This window comes from Vespula vulgaris, chromosome 1, assembly GCF_905475345.1.
Source record: "Vespula vulgaris chromosome 1, iyVesVulg1.1, whole genome shotgun sequence".
NCBI classification, from domain to species: domain Eukaryota; kingdom Metazoa; phylum Arthropoda; class Insecta; order Hymenoptera; family Vespidae; genus Vespula; species Vespula vulgaris.
Genome location: NC_066586.1, coordinates 17,231,409 through 17,254,164, shown reverse-complemented (window position 1 = coordinate 17,254,164; position 22,756 = coordinate 17,231,409). Strand labels below are relative to the sequence as shown.

The following is a 22,756-nucleotide window of genomic DNA, read 5'->3' as shown; positions in this document are numbered from 1 at the left end:
TATTAATCTTAAAAAATCTTAAAAAACAAGATACTTCTACTCGTTCGTTCGTTCGTTCGTTCGTTCGTTCGTTCGGTCGGTCGTTCCTTCATTCCTTCGTTCGTTCATTCGTTCGTTCATTCGTTCGTTCGTTCGTTCGTTCGTTCGTTCGTTCGTTCGTTCGTTCGTTCGCATTAAAGAGCAATTAGCCGCGGCTCGCGATCACGCTGATGCCCGGAAGCGATAGAAGCCGGCCGCGCGTGCCACCCTTACACGCGCTCGCGCACACAAGCTCAAACACGCGCCTTCTACGGCCTCGGGAGAAGTACCTTCTTACCTTTTTCATCGTTTTTATACTTAGACGATATTCAACAAGAGGCACGAACGAGCGTGAAAAAAAAAAGAAAGAAAACACGATAATGAAGAAGAAGAAGAAGAAGAAGAAAGAAAGAAAGAACGAAAGAAGAAAGATGGAGGTGGTATATATTCTTTCCTCTTTCTTTTCATTTCTTTCTTCACCCTCCTTTTTCAACTTCCCCCTTTATTTTCTACTCTCCCCACCCCTTAAACTCTCCTTATCCCTTCCACGAGGCACCGTGCACTCAATTACCGTCGAAGATAATCATTATCACGGAAACTACATCGCTGGGCCTCATTGCCCCAATCCTTAATTAACCGACGGCCGTAATTGGCCGTACTGGACGTATCTACATATATATATATATATATATATATATATATATATATGCACATGTGTGTTTTTGTGGTATGTATCTATGTATTCGTACGTTCCGTATGCGGTAAGCATGCGTTAAGAAATTGTACTCGCCCGATAAATATGTTCTACCAACGTGTATCTTAGCGAGGCCAACGGATTCGGATTCTCATGAAAGATTTATAAGGGCTAACACAGTCTACGATGATGATCATTATGCGAATGATGCGATCGTGACTACGAAATGAATCTTGTTTGTAACGGTTGCTTTTTACTTATTAACTCTAATCAATGTTTATATAGTTATAGCTTTTATATTTATACTCTCTTCCTCGTCTTACTAATAATTCTTGACAGGAAATGTTATATAATAATTATTTAGAGAATTGTTAAAAGTTTTTATTTCTCAAAGTTTAAATTATTTTTTTTATTATTATTACTATCATTATTATTATCATTATTATGGATCTATTTGTATATTGTAATTTTCTTTTCTATAAATAGATCATCGTCATAAAAAATGTTACAATTATTAGAGAATCATGCAAATTTTATTTTCTCAAATTCATTATTATTGCTACTAGTATCAGTATTATTATTATTATTATTATTATTATTATTATTATTATTATTATTATTATTATTATTATTATTTTAGTAGTAGTATTATTATTAGTATTATATATTTATTCGTTTATAACTTTCTCAGCCTCGAACTGGATCATCATTCCTTTTTCTCAACCAGCAACATGTCAGGATAGATGAAATTCTTATATTGGTAATCCGTGCTACTTCGTGCTATATACATACTTCGTCTCTTCTTCTATTTCGATCGAAGACTTTCTCGAGATAAAATACACGATGAATTAAAGTAAAGTAACGCTTGCTTATACGAGAGAGTCTCACGCACGCACAGGCTAGCTCTCAACGTTCGGTTAATTGTAATTTATGTTCAGTGGACTTAGGTCGTGCGCCATTGCATTAACTATACGCTTAGGTACTTAGGTCCCTTCTTATTTCTTTTTTTCTAATTTTTTTTTTTATTTCTCTCTACTAATTCCTTTTTACAAAATAAATTATCGCATCGGTGCTATAGATACATATATATATATATATGCAAATAAAGAATAAAATATTTGAAAAATACTGTATATACCGATATCCTGATTAGAAAAAAAAAAAAAAAAGAAAGAAAAATATTTTACGTTAAAAGAGAAATACAAAATTTTATCGGCGAACCCTTTGTAAACCCTTCTTTGATATATTCACCGACCAACGTAAGAGTCATTTTCAAGCTTCGTTTCGTCGTTTTACAACGATCCAAAGAAAGAGATCGATCGATCAGGACTAACATAGAACGAACAAGCAAATATATAGGTATATACACTTTGAAAATACGATAGTTGAACCGAATGAAGTTTCGACGAGCGGTCGAAGATAAAAGGATCGTCTTTCCTTTCCCATAAAACAAAACGGTTTCGTTTTATGCTGATCGATTTGTTGTGCTGTGATTTTATAACTTCACCTGTCTATACTTACATTCCCGCACTGATGCTAAGGTTCAAACGAACCGCGATACTTTAGATCCTTTTCCTATGAACATCAAAACGAGCCTTTACATATTTCGCGATAAGGGTCGGCGAAATTCAAAGATTCTTTGTGCCCTTTTATACGCGTCGTTGGTACAAAGGGTTCATACCAGTGAAACGTATCAAATGCATTCCTGTTTTTGAAGGTATGGAAAATATAAAAGATATAAAATAGGATGGAATCGTAGAGTAATGTTGGAATGTTAAAAATATATATTTATCTATCTATTTATTTATTTATTTATTTATTTATTATGAATTTTATACTATATACGTTGCATTTTATTATTAATTATCCCTTAAGCTCTATAATAATCCTTATATAAAATATAACGTCAATAACAAGAACACTTGTTTCATAGAAAATTACGCTTTATGAAAGTTACTTCCATCGTTACATTTTTGTATTTTTCTTATTTCTTTTTTCCTTTTTTATCTTTTTTTGTTTCGTTTTTTTTTTTTTTTTTTTTTTTTTTTTTTAGACGAATCTATCATTCACATATAAAGATCATTTTGTTGTTTTAAGGATTAATAATATATTTATAGTTTTAATGAGAAACTCCGCGAACTCGAGCGACATAATAAGCGATATAAAAAAATTAATATTATGTTTACTCGATCGGTATTATATATTTTAATTTATGTACATATTGTTTTTCTTTTTTTTTTTCTTTCTTTTTTTTTCTCTTTTTATAAAATATCAAACGTATATATATATATATATGCGATCGCGATACACACTGACTGAGATCAAAATATTTCAAATCTTGGAGCGTGTAGTAGTTAAGATCGTAAAAATGATCTGTATCCATTTGAAAATACTATAATTTTCTAGATAGGACACTTTGATTCCGAAGAACCATCTTTTTGTCCACTAGATATATCTTCTGCTGCCAAAGCTAGAACCTCTTCGCATACTCGTTTATAAACCCACGCATCACCCTTTAATCTTTTTCTTCGTATACCAACTAATAGTTTATCTTCGGAAATACCTTCCAATAAACATACTTCTAGTTCGAATGAACATGCATTTCTAGATAAAAATGGTTTCGTATTATTTACGTCTTCCGTACAGTCATCCGTTTCACCTTGCAAAATGAAACTACGAAAATTTTGATTATTTTACTAATTGTTACTTGTGTGTTTACTTTAATAATAGATTCTTTTCTATTTACCCTTTTTGATGACACATAATTCCTTTACGTCGTAAAGCTCGTCGTAATTGTGATAAGACGTATTTTGGACAATCACTGGATGTCGATGATACATTGCACAAACCCTTCAAAAAATAATGCAAAGTCGTTTAAATAATTTAATTATATTTATATATATATATCTTTTTTATGTAATTAATATAGTATATAATTTATATAATATATATAAAGTATTATTTTCTGTAATAAAAAAATACGTACTTTACCAGAAAGTACAGTCGGCTGATCAGGATCTATATTTTCATTTTTAATTCGCCGTTTTGGAGTAAGAACGCACCTAACACGATGCAACCCTCTCTCCAAACCCATTATAACTTTTCTTGCACTTCCCGGCGTCGAGGATTGTGCATCTCTATATATAAAATATTTTGCCTATCAAATATCAGTAATATTTTAGTGAAGTAAAATTGCAATAATTTTACCTAGATTCTGATGGTACGTTATTAGTAGGTGTTGATACAAGTTTATTTTTTTCAGTACACTTCTTTATTGGCACTGAAACAAAGTATTTAGGACATTATGATAATTTTCATGTTACAAGAATATTATAAAAAATTACAAAAATATACTTGTTTAATAAGAGTAAAACACATAAATTTTACTGAAAGAGAACTTCTAAGTCTAAACTGCGTGTTATTTCTCTCCCTCTCTCTCCCTCTCTCTCTCTCTCTCTTTATCTCTCTCTACTGTAATTATCCACTTTACATATATCTACTGTAATGTATAGATCTTGGGAACTTCCATTAAAGTTTCTAATTAAGATGTTGGTATCACCTAATTAGTAGCCAACTTTAGAAAACATATTGCACAGACAGAGAGTATGTCTTACAACCAAAGTAAAATAGCTTTCTAAAGATGTTTTTTTATAAGAAAACAAATATGTTAATATATGTATTTACTAGCATATATTTATAATAAAACAGAACTTACCAGGGGAAGAACACTCATCTGATTCTTTACTTCTTAATCTTTTTCTACAAGCAGTCTGCGGTTCTGTGAATTGTTTTACAGTTTTATCTAAAAATAGAAATGTAATTCAATTTAAAAATAGCATCACAAATAGCAAAACATATATGAGTCAAGTACTAACCAGCAACAGGAGTTTTGTATTTATTAGTTGAGCAGTCATTGGTGACAGGTGATCTTCTAATTATTTTACTTCTAGGAGAGTGTTCCAAATTTGTGATAAAATTATGAATTCCACCTTCATGCTGCGGCAAATCGACTCCTGTCTATATAACAATGATATATGATATCAATAATTAGGAATGATAAGTAAGTATAAAAAATAGTAACAAATATATACCAAGCCCTGCCTGAAATAAGACTTTGCAGAGGATGAAATTTTTAAAGAAAGGCCACGCAATTTTCTATCAAGTAGTAATAAATATGTGGCTGTTCTATAATCAGTTCTGTCACTTTTAGCTAATATATTCCATATATCCGAACTGTGTTCTCCACAAATTGCAGACATAGTACTTAATACATCGTCATCTTTCTCAAACTGTGTGTCCATGTAACAAAATATCTTTTTTATTGAAGTAGCCTAGTATACAGATAAAGAAAATTGTTTTTAAAATTCTTACATTAGTTTTATGAACAAATGATATTGGATTAAGGAAACCTGATGTTATCCATGGGTGATTGCACAATTCTTGAATCGTTATCCTCTTTTTTGGATCTCTTTGTAACATTGCACGAATTAATCTTTTGCTACTACTAGATAACCAGCCTGGCTCGTCATACTTCCCACTCTAAATATAAAAGATAAATTTAAAATAATAGAAAAATGGAAGATCGAGAATGAACAAAGACTATAAAATTCTTACCAAAATTTTTTTGTATAAATTCTCTATACTATTGTCATCAAATGGAAGGAAACCACAGAGTAAAGCATAAAGAATGACTCCCATGCTCCAGATGTCTACTTCTGAACCTATCCATAAAATAATTATGACAACTTCTGTTTTTTAATAAAAATAGGAAATAATTTGAATTAAAGATATTATTAAGAACCTAAATATTTTTTGCCTAATATCAATTCCGGTGCTGCATAAGTTGGAGAACCACAAGAAGTATACAAATGCGATTGCATTCCACTTTTTGGTTTCGCGCATAAACCAAAATCAATGAGTTTCAAGTTTTCATCTTTATCTAATAAAACATTTTCCTATAAATAAATATTATTCATTATATTCGACTATTGATTGATATGTAAAAAAAAATATATATATATATAAAAACAAACATACAGGTTTAAGATCACGATGAGCATATCCAAGGCTATGCAAATATGCTACTGCGGAAACAATTTGACGAAAAAATTTGCGAGATTCTGACTCGGTCAATCTGTTTCTTTCGACTGTAAAAATAATTAAATTAATTCTTGTCTCCGATAAATCTATATTAAATCAACATCAATGAAATAAAAACAGATGAACAATCACCTATGTGATCAAACAATTCTCCTCCTGAACAATATTCTATTACCATAAAATAATATGTGTCTGTTTCTATAACTTGATACAATTTACATATGTGTTGATGTAGCAAAGTTTTGAGCGCTTCTACTTCTAATTTTACCCTTGGTAAATCATCCTAAAAATTCAAGGTTTTACATATTCCATTTTTTTTTTATTGTTATATAAGGGCCCATAAAATTTAAATAAATAATCCCTTACGCCCAAAGCTGTTTTATCCATAATTTTAATAGCAACTTTTTCTCCAGTCGCAACATGTATACCAAGTTTAACTTTTGCGAAACCTCCGCTTCCAATTGTCTTTTCCAACTCATATAATCCCTTAAGAGCTGCATATCGCACCATCATAACAAAAATTTAATGAATTAAATAAAAACACTTTGCAAGCGAATGACACTCGCTGTCTGAATAACTTTTCAAACTACCAGTTTAACGTAAACAGTTTTTAAAAGCCAATCAGGATCATTCACTTTTGATGACAATGTTCATAGCGTCAATGCTGCCAACGTTATAACACCAAGAGAAATAATAACTAGAACACTTGTTAGGATCATTTTTTGAAAATTTTTTTAACACGTTTCATAGAAATAATCTATCCGTTTAAAAAATATATCGATCGAGTAAAATCTACGCAATTTTATTCCTGGCTTTAATTTTTAATAACTTGTATAAATTCGAGAATGAAGTTCAATATTGCAAATTAAAAAAAATATCGATAAACTATCGATTACAGTGTAAGCTTATCTCATTGTAATTCATACAAAGGTGCTTTCATTTATCAGTAGTACGATTTCTAAAGATTGTTGAACGAGGTCGTACTTAACCTTATAAATATGTTCTGAAATGTCAAATTTAAAAATTATGTTTGTGGTAATGCAATAAATGCGCCCACAGAAAGTTGACATTCGAGCCATAATAAGGCTGTGTAGGATTAGAAGCAGTTAGTGTGGAAGAAAGGTCAATTGACAAATAAGTACACGCGAGTGATTAAGCATTCATCCCAACAAAAATGACGGTTATGGATTTTTTCGGTTGTGCTTCCTTGGCTTTTGGGCCTCCATTAGCCATGTTCGCATTTACTATAGCTAATGATCCAATAAAAATTATTATACTAATTGCCAGTGCTTTTTTCTGGCTTATTTCTTTACTTTTATCATCTGTGCTTTGGTATACTATTCCATTTCAAAATCATTTAACATTTGGATTATTATATTCTGTATTACTCCAAGAAGCTTTCAGGTAATAAAATATTATAAAATACATTTTTATTTTTTGTTTTGTTTTCACGTATTATTTGTTATACGTATGTATGTAAAGATAATGGTGATACTAATCGATTTTATAAATTAATAGGTATCTTTTATACTGGGTATTACGAAAAGCTGAAAAAGGTTTAGAAAAAGTAACTACAACTGAAGTAGTTAACGGCAGACATGTATTTGCATATGTTTGTGGCCTAGGCTTTGGTTTCATGAGTGGAGCTTTTGCTCTGGTCAATGTGTTAGCAGACGCAGTTGGTCCTGGAACCATGGGTCTCAAACACGGTACAGAATACTTCTTCATCATATCAGCATCTACAACATTATGCTTCATTTTACTGCATACATTCTGGGGTATTATATTTTTTGCTGCTCTTGATAAGCGAAACTGGGGACAAATTATATGGGTCATAGGATCACATTTGTCCGTCTCCTTCATGACCCTATTAAACATAGAACAATTATTTGCGATCAGTCTCTCTTTTGGTTACACTATTTTAATTATTAATGCGATTCTTGCCTTTAAGGTCGCTGGTGGGAAAATAGTGAATATAACTCAGTGTTTTATAAGAAATTAAGAGCTTATATAATGAGTACATGTTTAATAATATATAGATGTAAAAACAAAATATTTCATTTTTTATAAAAATAAAAGTCTGGACATAATTTGATTTCTTAATAAATAACTTACAAAAGGACTGTTTACAAAAATATTATACAAGATAATAAAATGATATTCTTTCTTAATACTTAACATAAGTATAAATCAGTGAGAGGATTGAATATGGAGTAAAAGTTAACTCTATGATCTTTAGTTATTTATTAGATGTCTATTTCAAAAAAGAATTAAAAATAAGAGCATTGAGAATCACAGCTATATTATAAATACATTAATTCATTGAATTCTTCGAAAATTTAAAACTGTAAGAACTATTTTAAGTAATCTGATTTATTTTATTTGGTACGCTCTAGCATTAAGTTTTTTGATAAAATTGCTAGTCCGTCCCTTAATCCATTAAAACAAATGATAATACCGTAGTTATTGTTCAAACTGCAGTAAAGCAAAGACAATGTTTTAATTTAAAATTTAGTGATATAATATAGTGCATAGCATATTCATTCAAGAAAATTAAAAGTAATATCTCTATGTGTGATTGTATGTATGTATGTATGTATGTGTGTATGTACGTATGTATGTATGTATGTGTATCAAATTATATGATATAATGATACAGATTATTTTATGCAAAAGTTTGAAAACAAACTATTACTTGAATATAATATACAAAAGACGCGATAAGTAAGGAATTGTTTATTGATTTTATATATAAGATAATTTGTTAAAAATACAATTTAGATAATTATTGGATCATGTTCTATCTCGCACCTTATTTCATTAACACAATGTCATTTCATAGTAGTTTATTAATCCATTCATATTACATTTCGTATAATTATGTAATTCAAATAAAAACCATTTTTGTACAATCGCAGGTGCATTGATCTATTCCTTACCATCATCTTGGAAAACAAGTAAATATGTAATGTACTTAAAGTTCATAAAAATATTAAGATATTTTTTATATATCACTGTCTTCCAAAAAAAAAAACGAGCATCATTGTTATTCTCATTCTTTTCATTAATAAAATAATAAATCAATTTATTGTATAGAAATCATTTGCCACTGCATATTTAATATTACTCTTTCCTAGTCGTATGTTAGAGATTAAATTGCCATGCATAATTTTTTTACTATTAATGTCACAATTATATTCCTTGAATGTTTCAATACACAAATGTTATGACGTCTATAATAACTTTTTACACAATCTAAGTATAGGAGAGTATACTTAGATTAATAAGAATTTGGTAGAATCTACCTCAAGATCATAAAATTAAGTATTACAAAAATATTGACTTTATAAACGCTATACTTTTTGAAGAGCAGCACTCTCAGAACTCTCTATTCTTTTTTACATCATACATAAAATATAACAAGTTGATATTGAATATTGACTTATAAAGCTTATTTAATAAAAGTTCACTGTATCAACATTCAAAAATAAATATACTGAAATTTAAAATATGTTACATCATTGTATTTACTCGAGAGAAACTGCTCTTAAGAACTTTTCAATTATTAACATTATCTTGTATTTCAGAAATAGCAATATATTGCGTCAAATCTATTAAGTATAATACTTTGTACAATTGCTTAAAATAATATGATCTGTATATTTTGCACCCTGTGAAGTGTAGAACTACAAATGAGTCCTTTTTTGTATTACACGTCTATGAACTACTTGTTAAGGAAGCCATGAGCAATTCCATCTTATTCAAAAAATTTTTTCCTTCCATCTTATCCCATCTAACTTCTTTAAAAGAACCACCTAAATTTTCCCATTTCCTTTCTCGTACTAATTGACCTGGAAAGAAATCTTTTCTAGGAGAATGTGCAATAGCCACTTGTACTCCTGTTTGAGGTTCACATCTTACAGCGATCATTCTAAGAATAAAAAGTACAAAATAACATAATAATTGTTATTAGAAATAATTGCATGAGTATATAAATTATAAATTACCTGTCACCGATTGGTGAAGCTAAAATACAACTACTTGCATTTCCTAGGGGCTCAACTGCACCTAAACCAAGATGTGAACTATTTCCTAAGAGTTGCCAGCCCATGCATTTTGCCAAAGATTGTACTGCCGTTATTTGATGTTGATATATCTAAAATAATTCTAGTATTAAATATATCATATTATTGTGAGTGTGTGTGTGTGTGTGTGTGTGTGTGTACAGTATAATTCTACATTGTTAAATTAAAATTAATCGATAATACTAAAGAACTGACCTGACAAAAAATTAAATCTCTTAATTCCTGAGGTTCATAACTCATATGCATTACTCTGCCATCTCTACAGACACATTTAAGTGATTTTTCTCCTACATGAACAATCAATGAAGTACGATATAAACTATCGTATCCGTGTGTTAATATATTAATTTTGACACATGACTGTGTAGGGGAATTTAATGCCATCCAGTGAGATACGATTAAAGGATCCTTAACTTCTTTTGCTATTGTATCCAGAACATATTCAGTACGTAATCTCATGAAGAAGTGTTGAGCTTGTTGAATGATTTGTTCCAATAACGTTTGACTCTTTGACATTTCTAAAAGTTCATATCTATCTGCTGCTGTTGGACCAGCCAAACATCGACGTTTGCTAGGTCCAAGAGGACCAGATGAAGGGTGAGGAAACGGATGATGAGTATTTTTATGATGTACCTCACGTAGCAATTGATGCAAGGAATGTTCTAATACATGATCATGATCAGTTTTGTGAGGTGGAGGTGCAGTTGGTTTTTTGTCATTCCCAGTACTATGACACAAACCTATAATCAGTTGAATTCCTGGAAGCACCTGACGCAAAAATAAATTTTATGCATTCCATAATGGACTTTGTAATTAAATAATTGCAAGGAATATAATAGTTACTGTAGCCATAATTTGATTCCCAACAACCATATGTGGAATTGGTGCACGTAAATGTACTGCCTCTCTTGCCAATTGACTAAACAGTTCTTTACAGAATAAAACGTTTTGTGCTGCTTCTAATTTTTGTTGCCAATGCATATCTGCATTAGAACTATGCGCACTACTGTTAAGTAAACTAATGTTAGCACTACACAAATCCTCCTGATCTAAAAAAAAACACAATGATCATTTTTTAAACAAATATAATCATAATCACATAGAAAAAAAAATTATCATAGAATATTAAATTAATATTATCTACCTTTTTGACATAGTACTTCAATATAAGCTACTCCTTGTAATTCACTAGGTATAGTAACACGCAATGCAGATGCTTTTGAATTGGATGGTCCATGAGATTGCCCTGTTGTATTACTACTAGAATTAGGTGAAGCAGGAGGACTACCATTTGGTTTTTCTTCCTCTTCCGCTTTTGTTACTTCAAACATGCCAGTCTGAGTATACTTAGAGCCAGCTGCAATTAATTTTTATAAAAAAAAAAAATAATATATCGAAAAACAATATAGATAAAAGTTAAATAGCAAAGATATTACCTGTCCTATAACTAAGATCTCCAATTATAGAATTGGATACTTTCTTCAAACGCCAATTTTGTCTTAATCTTAACAATTCAATATGAAAATCTGGTGTATTACGGTTCCTAGCTAATTCATTTTGACTATTTCGTAATCTTTCTGCTCCCATCATAAGAACCGAAGCAGCTCCTGCTAATGCTTTTTTTCTAGCATATACTTGAACCATGGGTTTTACTTCAACTGTTTCTTGAGGTACAGGATCCAAAACTAAATAATGCTTTTCTTTTGCTATTGCAAGAACATCTGCTAATACACATACTTCTGTTAACGCATTCCTAAAACGATCAAATCATTAAAATAAAAATATCTATTATTTGTTATAAAAAGAATACCTTAATTTGCTTCTAACACTGTCCCATGGCCATAACGAAGATTGAAAAGATGTTGGATCTTTTGCGTCCTCTTCGCTTTTATCACCATTCTCAGATTGTTCTTTTTTAATATCCTCTCCATTAGTCTTACTAAAATCTATCTTTTGGGCAATTTTTGCCAAATTTTCGGATAATGTAAGAGGACTGTAATATTGAAGTTACACGAGTTAAGGTTAACATAAACATCAAGATTTTACAAGAGCATTCAACGTCATAAGTAAAATATTTTCTTAATCACAGGTATAATTTCTAAATTTATTACATACGCCTGATAAATTTCTTGCCCATCATAAGTGATTTCTTGAATTTGATTTTCAATTGGTGCTTCTACCGAGATGTTCACGGAAAACGCCATTGTTGTTTACGTATTTAAAGTTACGACTGAAATTGCGCACATATTATTTAATTAGTATATAAAAAAAATGTTATAACATAACATTATTAGAACGTTTAATACTTTGGGAATACAATATAAAATATTTTTGAACTAATTGCACATAAACATGATAAATGAACAATGCATTTCACTGTGATCGACTCTATAGTCATATAGAATTTATGACTATCAAATTTTAGAAACAACCTGAAGAAATGTTTTATTATCATTAAAATATCTTTGAAAATTTTTTTCAGTATTAAATTTTTTAATTTAATAAAAATCATAATTTTACAAAAATTAATGTTGCTTCAAATATTGTCCAATAAAGGTATGACTACTAGTACAACCAATCACTACGAATTGTGTAATATAAACCTACGTTGATTGGACGATACAATAAAACTCAATTCTCCTACAAAAGATTTTATTTTTACAAAAACATTTGATGTAAACATTTTAATTTTATCTAGAGAGCATGATATATATATTTTTATATAACAATAAGTATCTATAGATTATTTAAAATAAAATAAAAAAAAAATTACTAAACGTATCGTAATCAAGGTATAAGATGACATGATTGAAAACTAGCAATAAATCCGGACTTTTTGTTCATGCTTGACGCATGGAGACTACCATATTTTCTTTGTCTGAATAAATATATAAATTTAAAAAGTGATGAAAAAAATCATTAAATATTTTGAAATTTTATATTAAATAAAATATCAGTAAAATCAAGTAATACACTCTTTTAACGATAATAAAGAATTTGAGTAATTTAAATTGTTGTAGTATAACATATATGTGCAATATATTAAATATTAATAAAAATATATAAATAATATATACGAATGGCAGAAAAGTTTCAAAATTTTCTGCTAGGTAGCACTTCTATTGCAACTAGAAATGGCTTCTACTACAACTTGTTAAGATCATACAAATTAAATAAGTACAATAAAAATTTAATAAAATGTTATGATTTTCGTAAAATAAAAAGAAACGTATTAACAAATAAATAAAACATAAATATCATTTGGAAGAATAAGAGAAATGACATAATTTTATGGGGTTAATATATTTAACGTATAAACGGTCGCAAAATACAAACTGATCGGTAACCATTTGTAAAAATTTTGGGCGTCTGGGTTGGAGACGCAGAGGCGTCGGATATAGTTTCTGTGCACTGTGGACCCCTACTGATTCGCTTCTATTGATTCCGTCGTGTGCATCATTCTGCCGCCGTAGCTGTATATTTCTTCATACAGTGATTTATATAATAATAAAATCGTCGTTTGATATTGTGTTTTGTCAAGATAAATTAAGAAGAAAGTGAAAAGGGTAAGTACTTTATTGATACAGCGGGAAAATAAACTTCAAAATTATTGGCGCGTAAAGTCATGTATTCCGACTCATGTACATATTTGTTTTATTTTCCAGTCTTATTTTACTATTTCGCGTTATATTATATATTTCGAAATCCTTTTTAAATCAAACACAATAATATACTAAGATAGGTTACCACGACATTTTTTTGACATACAAAGGTACTTTCCTAAGCCTTTGTTTTCCTTCGGCGGTTCTTCGATGGACGCGTTGCGTATAATGATTATCCTTAGTGTACTTGGATAAGAAAAATTATCAAGTTGTGTAAAGCGTGTATTACACGTTGTATAGTAAATATTATGCTTGATATTGATTGCCTCTTTATAGATACATATTTATTTGTATTTGATGCATGTTTGAAGGTAATTAGATGATAGTACATTAATTAAAATAATTTTGTTCATCTTTTTGCTTAAGGACAATGCAAAAAATCTTAATTGATAATACATGAGCATATAAAATGAAATTTTAACAAATATATATATGATTTGTTTGAGTTATATTGATTTTGAGCAAACGAAATTTATAAAGTCTTCTCATTTCTTCCATGCTACAAACTAACTTTTTTAGATATAAAATGACTCCGGAGGGCTATACTCGTGTCTACGTTGGTGGACTCAATGAGAGCATCAAAAAAGAAGATCTACAAATGGAGTTTGAAAAATATGGCAAGCTTAACAAGGTTTGGGTGGCCTTCAATCCTCCAGGCTTTGCCTTCATCGAATTTCTGAATATGAATGAAGCAGAATTGGCATGCAATAGTATGAATGGCACAGAAATAATGGGTGTCAAGTTAAAAGTGGAAATTTCACGTGGTAGAGGTCGTGGCGGAGGTAGGGGTGGAATAGGATTCAGAGGTGTTCGTGGTACTACTGGTAGGGATTTCGGTTCTCGGGGTGGTGCTAGTATGGGTTACAGAGGAGGCAGTACATATGGAGATTATGGGGGCAGCTATTATGCAGGCAGGGGTGGTGGAAGTAGAGGTAGAGGACGCTATGGAGAAGATTATATGTCCAATCGTACCGGTGGGTATGTTACTCGAGACGGATATATGCAAGATGCCTATGGTGCTACTAGCGGAGACACTGGCATGGAATACTACACTGGCAAGGATACCGGCACATCGAGGTACCGAAGCCGCTCTCCGGCTGGCCGTGGCAGGTACTAATGATACCCAGTCTTCGTAAAATGATTTTAAGTTGAATCATTATCATCTGCACGAGTTCAATAATATTTAATTTAAATATTGGGAAGGGAATATATATGGTGAATTCCTTTCTATATTAAGATTTATAGCAAATGTTGCCATAAGTAAATTGCAAATTTACAATGTCACATCTGCATATCTTCCAGGTACAGTCGACTTTAGATTTTTCAATACTCCATAATTATTTTAAAAGTTTTAGAATAGGTAAATAAATATGGTAAATAGATCAATATGTAAATCAAGAATCTGTAACCATTAACAAAAAGAAATTCATAATAGGCATTATGAGAAATTTATTTTGATTGATTTTATTTTGTTTTTGTATATTTGTGATGTGACAACATATTTTATACTCTACTTTTTTCTTTTTCTTTTTTTTTCTTTTTTCCTTGAAAAAATTATTTTACTCGGATTCGTGCAAAACTGTAATGTAGATAATTATTATAAAAGCCGAAATTTTTCAATTTTATTCTACCATAGTTTTTATTTGCGCGAACTCATTGTCAAATATTAGTAAATTCATTGTTAAATTTTGATGGAGTGAGCATACATGATCGAAAGCATAAATGCATGAGGAAGAGTTTCTGATCGCTAACTCTGAAAAATTAAGTTATTGCATGCATATATACATATATATATATATAAATATTTATATATATCTATATATATCGAGAGACTAAAGACTCTCAATCAGTGGGAGTCATACGCCATAAATGGCGAAAATAATGTGACATCCTGTTTTGCACTTCCATGTTCACAGTCATCGTCATCTACGTGAATGCACATAAAAGAACTACGCTGCGTTGCCAATCTGAACTGCGGGCCAATCACCCACCCGCCTCGACGACTACATTTCTATCCAATCTACGCAGCGACGTGTATATAAACAAGAACGACCATTGCAGTTTATGCTGCAGCATATATTTGCATTATATGATCTGATGTGACAGATTGTGGTCGTTGCCACTTTTCTTAATTAACAGTTCATAAGATTCTGTAAAAGTTCTATGCTCGATATGAAATGGGGAGAAAGATAAGACTCTATCTATCGGCATTTAGAGCCTTAACTCATAAGAGTTATAATTATTTGTGAATTCCAATTTATTTCTTGGCAAAATATGCCCAATTTCTTTATATTTTATAAGGTATATTTTTTACATACACCATGGGTCATAGATTAAATTTGTTTAATAGTTACATCCATGGTACTTATGCAAGTTTAGAAACGTATTTGCATTTTTTCTACTTGCCTGAAGGTAGTGAAGAATGGAGATAAATTAAGCTTGATATAGTAACCATGAATTTTGTATAATTAGATACCGCGTCTCTGCGTGAATACAGTCTTTCCAAACTCTCGTTTTCCAGTATATTGATGATACTTCTGAGTACAGTCTTCATATATCTAGTTAAAACCTTGCTTATGATCGTGCGTGTAGAAACGTTTTTATATAGGTCCAAAAGGGAAAAAAAAACTATGCGCAATACAACCAAATGCAAACTGCTGCTCGTATATGGCCTATCGTGCTAGTGCACAAAGAAACAGTCCTGGCCCCAAAAAATTTTGATACACAGATAATGTGTGCAATCAAAACTATGAGATTGTGAGACATTGTCGCAGGCTATACTCTGTGCTTCTTTCTAGCAATATATGTGCATAAACAGTCCTGCATTTGGAAGCATCTATGAGCGTCTCCTTCTATTTTTTTGGACTCTAAAAGATAAAATGATAAAATTACGGTAATGTTTTACCTCGACTGTACATGACTTGGAATTGGAAACGTATTAAATGATTTGCGCTCACTACTGCCCGCCACCCTGCCTGCCTGTCTGCCTGCCTGCCTGATTACTCTCTCAGTGTCTATATCCAATGAAAATCTTCTTTCGTTGTTTTTCCTTTAGTTCCTTTCTAAGGAAAATTTCAAAATGAAATCTGAATTTTTGTCAAATTCAGATATCGCAAGTGCCTTTGACTTATAAATATGAGTATAAAGCTATTTCAAAGTTTGGTCAGTTACATGACCCTCGTACTCTCTCTCTCTCTCTCTCTCTTTCTCTCTCTCTCTCTCTCTCTCTCTCTCTCTCTCTCTCTCTCTCTCTTTCTCTCTCTTTATATATATATATATTCTGATTACAAGTTACAAAATAATCCATTTTAAAATTCGATGCTATCAGTATAGGTATTGTTGAAATTGAATGAAATCAAAAATTTCGAGAATATTTAATATATCAAAGATTCGAGTTATGTTATAATAACTTCCTTTAAGCAAAACCTAAACAATATTTTTTTTATCCATAGCAGCGAACAGTACATAAAAATGCTTAATCTTTTATTTTATTTCTCATGAATTATTTTTCCGTTATTCTAAATACAAAATATGTAATACAAAAAATCAGTAAGTATTTTAGATGAAAAAATTATTTATATCTTATTTTTACAAGAACATAATGTTATTAGTTTTTAACAAATTGACATATTCTTTATATATATATATGCTCTTTATTTGATTTCACTTTGTTTATACTTAAATTGTAGGAGGCAGCTTGCGTATTGGTAGTTATATGTGTGTAGATTTATTTATGAATATGTATAAAATTGAGATTGCACGCACACGTAATAAACACAGATATATATAGGTTTAATTAATTAAAACGAAATAATTTGATATTTAAAATACAACTCATATAAGAATATATTCTTGATGAAAATTGGAAATTATCTATAGTAATATGTTATGAAATTTTTAACTTGCTGTATATTTTTTTCACTGAAAAACATTTTATATGAAAAATACTATTCTTGGAAATTCTTGTTACAATTTAACCTTTTTTTTTATATCATTATATTCGCGCTCTCTCTTTCTCTCTCTCTCATTCTCTCTTTCTCTCTCATTTTCTCTCTTTTTTTCTTTCTCTTTCTCTTTCTCTTTTATTATATTATACAAGCCAATATTATTCATTTATATTCGATGCCTTGTTTGATCAATTAATTTTTATTATCCTTACACAAGTTTATATTATCAGTTTACAAGGATTTATTACAATGAAAAAAAATACTGTAGATGTCAAGAATTTATATTCACATATATGAAATTGATCGCATGAGAGCTCGTCACGTAATATGAAATTCAAAGAATACACGTATATAACTAGTGATGGAATCTGAAATACTTTGAATTGCTTTGAATTTGTATCATATATGTGACAACAAATTCGAATCATTTTGAACATGATTTAAAACTTAAAAGTATTAATAAGTTTTGAAAACATGATCGGTATTCAATATCCTACAAATTGATATAAAATATTAAAACTAGTCTGGAAAGTTTTAATTATTATAAATATATTTATTTACGTTATTTTATAGCTTACAATACATATTGCGAATATTGATTTTTTCCAAGTCAGAAAATACAATTATTATAAAAAAAGTAGAGAAAGTAAGAAGGATCGTTAAAACAATGGAAATGATAAAAAAACTTGAGATGTATGAAGACTTAAAGATTTATGTAAACAAATTTAAATCTCGAATTTTTTGTCACACAAATATATATATATATATATATACACATATACACATTCGAAGCATTTCGTAGCGTTTTTAATTCCGTTACTATGTATAACTATAGTGAAACAAAAAAATATACATATCAAATTATTAAAATTAAAAAAAAAAAAAAAAAAAGAATCGGATGAAGGAAAGTATTAAAAAAGAAATTATTTGTTAAGTAAGATGAAATGCATAGAATACAAATAAATTTTCTTTCTCCACTGGTTATTAATAACATATCAATACAGTATTGTATTACTTAATAGAAGCTAAGAGAATTGATCTTCTTTCTGTATTTTGAAATAATGCTCTAATAAGTTGTTTTACTTGAATAGCTGTAAATTCTTTTGCAAGAGGACCTTTCCCACTTGCCCATCTAATCTCGATCTCTTTTAATGATGCACCAAGAACTTTAATGAGTTCTAAGAATTTTCTCCATTTTCGTACATACTGTGCTATCTCCTCGGATTCCTAAAAGTAAAAAAGTATTCTTGTCAAATTTATACATAATCAGCCCCGCATATGTTCTTATAGTTTCACTTTTACAGGAACAAGTTGATGGAACAACTCTATCTATATCAACTCTTTGATCGCAGAATCACACATGACTCCTTAACAGTGTTGTGGCATAATAAACAAGTTAATAAAATAAATTCGAATGAAATATTATCTCTATTATTTTTGAATCCTAGAATTTAAATGCGATCACTCGACTTACTGGAAATATCATTGGTGCACGTGTTGCTACTGTATTGAACATTATCACTAAGTCAGAAGCTACATTAGCAGGTATGTCTTCAACGGATGTAACTCTTAATATTAAATCTTCGACCATAGAATTAGCGATGCATCCTGTCAAAAATATAAACAAAAACGAGAGGTAAGTGAGACCATTAAATTTATAATAAATATATTGCCAAGTGAAACGAGAAAAAAGATTAAGACTTGCCTACAGCTCTACAATAGATATTGATTGGTAGAACATCTAACCAGACAGTCTTCAACAATTCTAATTGTCTGATGCACTGTCTCAATGCACGTTCAGTCGACGAAGGTAATTCAGAAACTTGACCTAGTGCTGCTAAACCTAATTATATTTACAATTTCGATTGTTATAAATTTTGTTTAAAAATTATATTATTTATATCAAATTTGACTATGACTGACCTGACTCTTTGAGGATATCTATAATGATATCTCTTTGGTATCTCATGTGCTCTAGAAAACATTCAGAACCCACGTTGCGTAGTATCAGCGTTTGATCAGTAAACGTTAAGTTAAGCTGTTGCAATGATTCTGGCAATTTATCTCTGTATTCGTGTGCCAATGTAAGTAGATGGTGTGCAAGATACATACAGTTGTTGTGGAATAGAGCTAAGAACAGTTGTAATGTCTAGTGGCCTATAGATACATTTATGATTTATTTCTCATGTATTGGAATTTTTTTCATTTGACCAATTCTTACCGACTTGTTGTGGTATTGTTTCCAAAAATTTTTTATGATGTTCAGGTACTAATCCTGCATACATTTCAAATACATTTCTACATGTATAAAACAATCTGACTGCAGAGGCATCTGAACTGTCACAAGCCTCATCCAAAATACTCTTTGCAAGATCTAGTATTTCTTTTGCACTTTTGCTATAAAAAAATGTTTTCCAAATTAATGATAAGTTATGAATTAATTATCGACTTAATGAAAATTTGTAATATTAAGTACCTTATTTGACAAGTTGGTAATTGAAAAGAAGATTCATTTAAGTATCTATGAATTGATATATCTTCATTTTCTAATTCATCATTTGTAAATTTTAATGGAGTCTAAAAATTATTAATAACAATTTTAATATATTTGTATCATTAAAATTTTAACGAAATTTACCTCTGGTATGTGTTTTATTGAATCATGAAGATCTTTCCTGATAATATTTTTTGCTTTTACCATTAAATCTTGACATATTTTATCAATAAAAAGTTTGTCAATATTATCAGTATATTCTTTTAAGAATAAGTTTTCTTCTGTGATGAAACCTGTATAGTTATAATAGTTTAGATAATTATATTAATATAATATTAAAATGACCTTGAGAAGAGAACTTTTTATTACCTATTTCTACTAGATAACTTTGAAACTCATTAGTTTCTTCAACTACTGGCTCAAAATTTTTTAATTCTGTATTGGAACTAGGAATAGTTTTAGCTATGCAATTCATTGTAAGACTTTCTGCTAATTGTTCTAACATATGAGGCTGCATTTTCATAAGTAAAGTTTGATTATCATCTATTATAACATTAAAATGTTCATGAAGATATCTAAATAATAATTTTAGATTATGCAGGACACTTTTATAAATTGGTATTTGTTTCTTATCAATATATTCAATGGTGAATATATTTTCTTTTGAAACAAATACTGAGCAATGTTCGTTGATAATTGGTTGAATTATATGACTCATTATTGTTTCTGAAAATTGATCTAAATGATCAGAAAGTTTGTTGACATAATGCAAACCACGAATTAGGTCTTCTATGTTTTCAAGTTTATCCTTAATATGAAGAGTAACGACCGTTTCATCTTTATTATTTTCTAAACCAGTCCAACAAATGCGCTCGTCCCAAAGCAAAGAAGCATGAGATAAAAATGAATCATGTAAATTTTTATATTCCTCTTTAATGGCATTATAAATTTCAAGATCTTGTAAATCACTTTCAGGATTATCCAATAAATTCTGCATTGTGCATAAACTTTTAGCAGTATCAACGTATCGCTGTTCTTCTTGATATTGGTTTATCGACTTAATGCATTCATTAAGAGATAATAATTGGTTAGATAAATGGAGACAAACGTTTGATTCTTTTAATGCTTGAGAAAGATTTTGTAATTCCTTTATGGAACCAGATAATTCTATTTTGATCTAAAAAATATATATACAATTTTCTTGCATATATTTAATTGCTTATTGTTATATATTCGTAAATCTACCTGATCATCTATTCTTTTCTGTAGATCGTTCATTTCCTTTGTAAGTATTTCAGCTTTAGAAACTAAACGTTGATTTTTTGTCAGCTTTGATGAAAATTCAATATAATTATCATCCATGAAATCTTTGACATCATATTTTAGTTTTACTATTTCCTCCTGTATTTGAGAAATTTTTTCCCGAAGATTGAGCTTCTCAACTTGTCCTATTTATAAAAGAAAAAGAAAAAAGATATTAAAAATAATAGAAATAATTAATCAAAATTAATATTATTATACTAGAAAATTTTGAAGGTTACCTGCTGTAATTAACACATCAGTTAAAAACGATACCATATTGAGAAAGTACTGATACGTTTGATATACAGAAATTAAATATCAAGTTTTGTTAATATTAATTTATATATAATACATATGTTTACATTAAGATAAAAAATCGAATATTTTATATAAACTTTGTATAACCTCTTTTAATACCGGTTAGATAAAAAATATATCCAGTACATTATTAGGTTATGTTGACAAAAAGAAAATTTGTATATGCGCAGTAGCGATCTGCTTCGATTGGTTAAATTTTAAGGTGGCATATTCGAAAATATTTTATATAATTCCAAGTATATCATAATTATTTGTCGATATTTATACTTTTTATACACCATAATTATTATTCGATATTTATAATTTTTTTCATATTTCTGTGATATACACATTTTATACAAGATTCAATCTCCATATATGAACGTATATAATAAAGTAAAAAAATCAATCAATTATTTAAATGAGCGCAAAATTATTTGAAGGTATTAATCAAGAATGTCGAAAACGTATCGAACGTATGAATATAAAAATTTCAAAGAAACAAATTCAATATTACAAGAGAATAGATGATGATTTAGCAACGCCTACATTGTGTGACTAATTTTACGATTCATTTTTAGTTTACTTAATAAACGATGATAAGCCGATAATGCTATCAGTATGGCTAACTCTATCTCTTGATATCTATTTCATTCTGCTATATGACTAATTCGAAGCGCCTTTATATCTTAGAAAGATAAATTATTATTGAATTTATACAATTGTTGATCGATAGAATAAAAAAAGAACAAAATAAATAAAAAAAAAAAAAAAAAAAAAAAAAAACCATATAATCCTAAAGAAGAAAATTATTCTATATAACCTAAAAGAAACTTACAATTTTAACCTAACTTTCCTTATCTATGAACATCATTAAAAGCGCGACGTTAGTTCATACATTCTCTTTTAATTTCATTAAAATTTTTGCAAACGTTCGTTTTCCTTAAGAATATCTCTCAAAGACGTCATGAACGCCATGACGGTGACCAAGTGAGTAGGATTAGTGGTGGGGGGATAAACTCACCTGTTTCACAACCTGCGTGACGTAGTTGTTGGGAGGAGGTCACGTGACAGGCGGGTTTACCTTCGAGTAGAATAGTAGGCGGTGTGATGGTTGCGAGTAGTACCGATCCTCCGTTCGGTGACTCGTTCGGAGG

At 29.7% G+C, this 22,756-nt stretch overlaps 5 protein-coding genes and 1 long non-coding RNA gene across 9 annotated transcripts; 3 read left to right on the top strand and 3 right to left on the bottom strand.

The window, feature by feature from the left end:
* Positions 1-1,801: 1,801 nt before the first annotated feature.
* LOC127061592 (maternal embryonic leucine zipper kinase-like) lies at positions 1,802-6,474 on the bottom strand. 2 transcript variants are annotated; one of them, XM_050988681.1, is made up of 13 exons: positions 6,179-6,474; positions 5,945-6,095; positions 5,750-5,859; positions 5,514-5,667; positions 5,327-5,433; positions 5,084-5,251; positions 4,804-5,001; positions 4,588-4,729; positions 4,428-4,514; positions 3,920-3,992; positions 3,699-3,849; positions 3,459-3,562; positions 1,802-3,316 (listed from the first exon to the last, which is right to left on the bottom strand). In XM_050988681.1, exons 1-13 carry the CDS (start codon positions 6,323-6,325, stop codon positions 3,115-3,117), a joined length of 1,794 nt encoding a protein of 597 aa, XP_050844638.1. In that variant the 5' UTR covers positions 6,326-6,474; the 3' UTR covers positions 1,802-3,114. The 2 variants fall into 2 exon arrangements, with proteins under 2 accessions (XP_050844638.1, XP_050844628.1); XM_050988671.1 differs by having other exon boundaries at positions 1,807-3,385.
* Positions 4,665-5,943, top strand: LOC127061757 (uncharacterized). Its single transcript, XR_007780947.1, has 2 exons — positions 4,665-4,772; positions 5,221-5,943. It is a non-coding gene; the product is annotated as an uncharacterized LOC127061757 (long non-coding RNA).
* Positions 6,475-6,554: 80 nt separating the features above from the next.
* Positions 6,555-7,902, top strand: LOC127061681 (gamma-secretase subunit Aph-1). Its single transcript, XM_050988904.1, has 2 exons — positions 6,555-7,216; positions 7,331-7,902. The coding sequence occupies exons 1-2, from the start codon at positions 6,987-6,989 to the stop codon at positions 7,812-7,814; spliced, it is 714 nt and encodes a 237-aa protein (XP_050844861.1). The 5' UTR covers positions 6,555-6,986; the 3' UTR covers positions 7,815-7,902.
* Positions 7,903-8,643: 741 nt separating this feature from the next.
* Positions 8,644-12,294, bottom strand: LOC127061584 (mediator of RNA polymerase II transcription subunit 17). The gene is made up of 9 exons (XM_050988658.1): positions 12,204-12,294; positions 12,013-12,127; positions 11,708-11,890; positions 11,334-11,650; positions 11,042-11,254; positions 10,741-10,946; positions 10,093-10,665; positions 9,820-9,968; positions 8,644-9,743 (listed from the first exon to the last, which is right to left on the bottom strand). The coding sequence occupies exons 2-9, from the start codon at positions 12,099-12,101 to the stop codon at positions 9,530-9,532; spliced, it is 1,944 nt and encodes a 647-aa protein (XP_050844615.1). The 5' UTR covers positions 12,102-12,127; positions 12,204-12,294; the 3' UTR covers positions 8,644-9,529.
* Positions 12,295-13,160: 866 nt separating this feature from the next.
* On the top strand, positions 13,161-18,926 carry LOC127061688 (RNA-binding protein Rsf1). Of its 2 annotated transcripts, XR_007780932.1 has the most exons (4): positions 13,161-13,463; positions 14,079-14,669; positions 15,476-18,739; positions 18,811-18,926. XR_007780932.1 is itself a non-coding variant. In XM_050988933.1 (3 exons), the coding sequence occupies exons 2-3, from the start codon at positions 14,086-14,088 to the stop codon at positions 15,501-15,503; spliced, it is 612 nt and encodes a 203-aa protein (XP_050844890.1). In that variant the 5' UTR covers positions 13,161-13,463; positions 14,079-14,085; the 3' UTR covers positions 15,504-18,926. The 2 variants fall into 2 exon arrangements, 1 of the variants encoding a protein (XP_050844890.1); XM_050988933.1 differs by having other exon boundaries at positions 15,476-18,926.
* On the bottom strand, positions 17,614-22,756 carry LOC127061576 (centromere/kinetochore protein zw10 homolog). 2 transcript variants are annotated; one of them, XM_050988644.1, is made up of 10 exons: positions 22,624-22,756; positions 21,246-21,448; positions 20,370-21,177; positions 20,145-20,293; positions 19,983-20,083; positions 19,728-19,903; positions 19,430-19,636; positions 19,212-19,349; positions 18,981-19,114; positions 17,614-18,733 (listed from the first exon to the last, which is right to left on the bottom strand). In XM_050988644.1, exons 2-10 carry the CDS (start codon positions 21,360-21,362, stop codon positions 18,518-18,520), a joined length of 2,046 nt encoding a protein of 681 aa, XP_050844601.1. In that variant the 5' UTR covers positions 21,363-21,448; positions 22,624-22,756; the 3' UTR covers positions 17,614-18,517. The 2 variants fall into 2 exon arrangements, with proteins under 2 accessions (XP_050844601.1, XP_050844594.1); XM_050988637.1 differs by lacking the exon at positions 22,624-22,756 and adding an exon at positions 21,542-21,928.

Coding starts and splice junctions, on each gene's coding strand:
- LOC127061592 (XM_050988671.1), bottom strand. CDS start 6,325: ATGATGGTGCGATATGCAGCTCTTAAGGGATTATATGAGTTGGAAAAG. Junction 5,434..5,513: donor ATTAGGCAAAAAATATTTAG/GTTCTTAATAAT, acceptor TTTTATGGATAG/GTTCAGAAGTAGACATCTGG. Junction 5,252..5,326: donor ATTTATACAAAAAAATTTTG/GTAAGAATTTTA, acceptor TTTTATATTTAG/AGTGGGAAGTATGACGAGCC.
- LOC127061681 (XM_050988904.1), top strand. CDS start 6,987: ATGACGGTTATGGATTTTTTCGGTTGTGCTTCCTTGGCTTTTGGGCCT. Junction 7,217..7,330: donor TTACTCCAAGAAGCTTTCAG/GTAATAAAATAT, acceptor ATAAATTAATAG/GTATCTTTTATACTGGGTAT.
- LOC127061584 (XM_050988658.1), bottom strand. CDS start 12,101: ATGGCGTTTTCCGTGAACATCTCGGTAGAAGCACCAATTGAAAATCAA. Junction 11,891..12,012: donor GGGCAAGAAATTTATCAGGC/GTATGTAATAAA, acceptor TCAATATTACAG/TCCTCTTACATTATCCGAAA. Junction 9,744..9,819: donor GCTTCACCAATCGGTGACAG/GTAATTTATAAT, acceptor TTTTATTCTTAG/AATGATCGCTGTAAGATGTG.
- LOC127061688 (XM_050988933.1), top strand. CDS start 14,086: ATGACTCCGGAGGGCTATACTCGTGTCTACGTTGGTGGACTCAATGAG. Junction 14,670..15,475: donor TCTCCGGCTGGCCGTGGCAG/GTACTAATGATA, acceptor CCATGTTCACAG/TCATCGTCATCTACGTGAAT.
- LOC127061576 (XM_050988637.1), bottom strand. CDS start 21,578: ATGGTATCGTTTTTAACTGATGTGTTAATTACAGCAG. Junction 21,178..21,245: donor AGAAAAGAATAGATGATCAG/GTAGATTTACGA, acceptor TATATTTTTTAG/ATCAAAATAGAATTATCTGG. Junction 19,350..19,429: donor AGATATCCTCAAAGAGTCAG/GTCAGTCATAGT, acceptor AAATATAATTAG/GTTTAGCAGCACTAGGTCAA.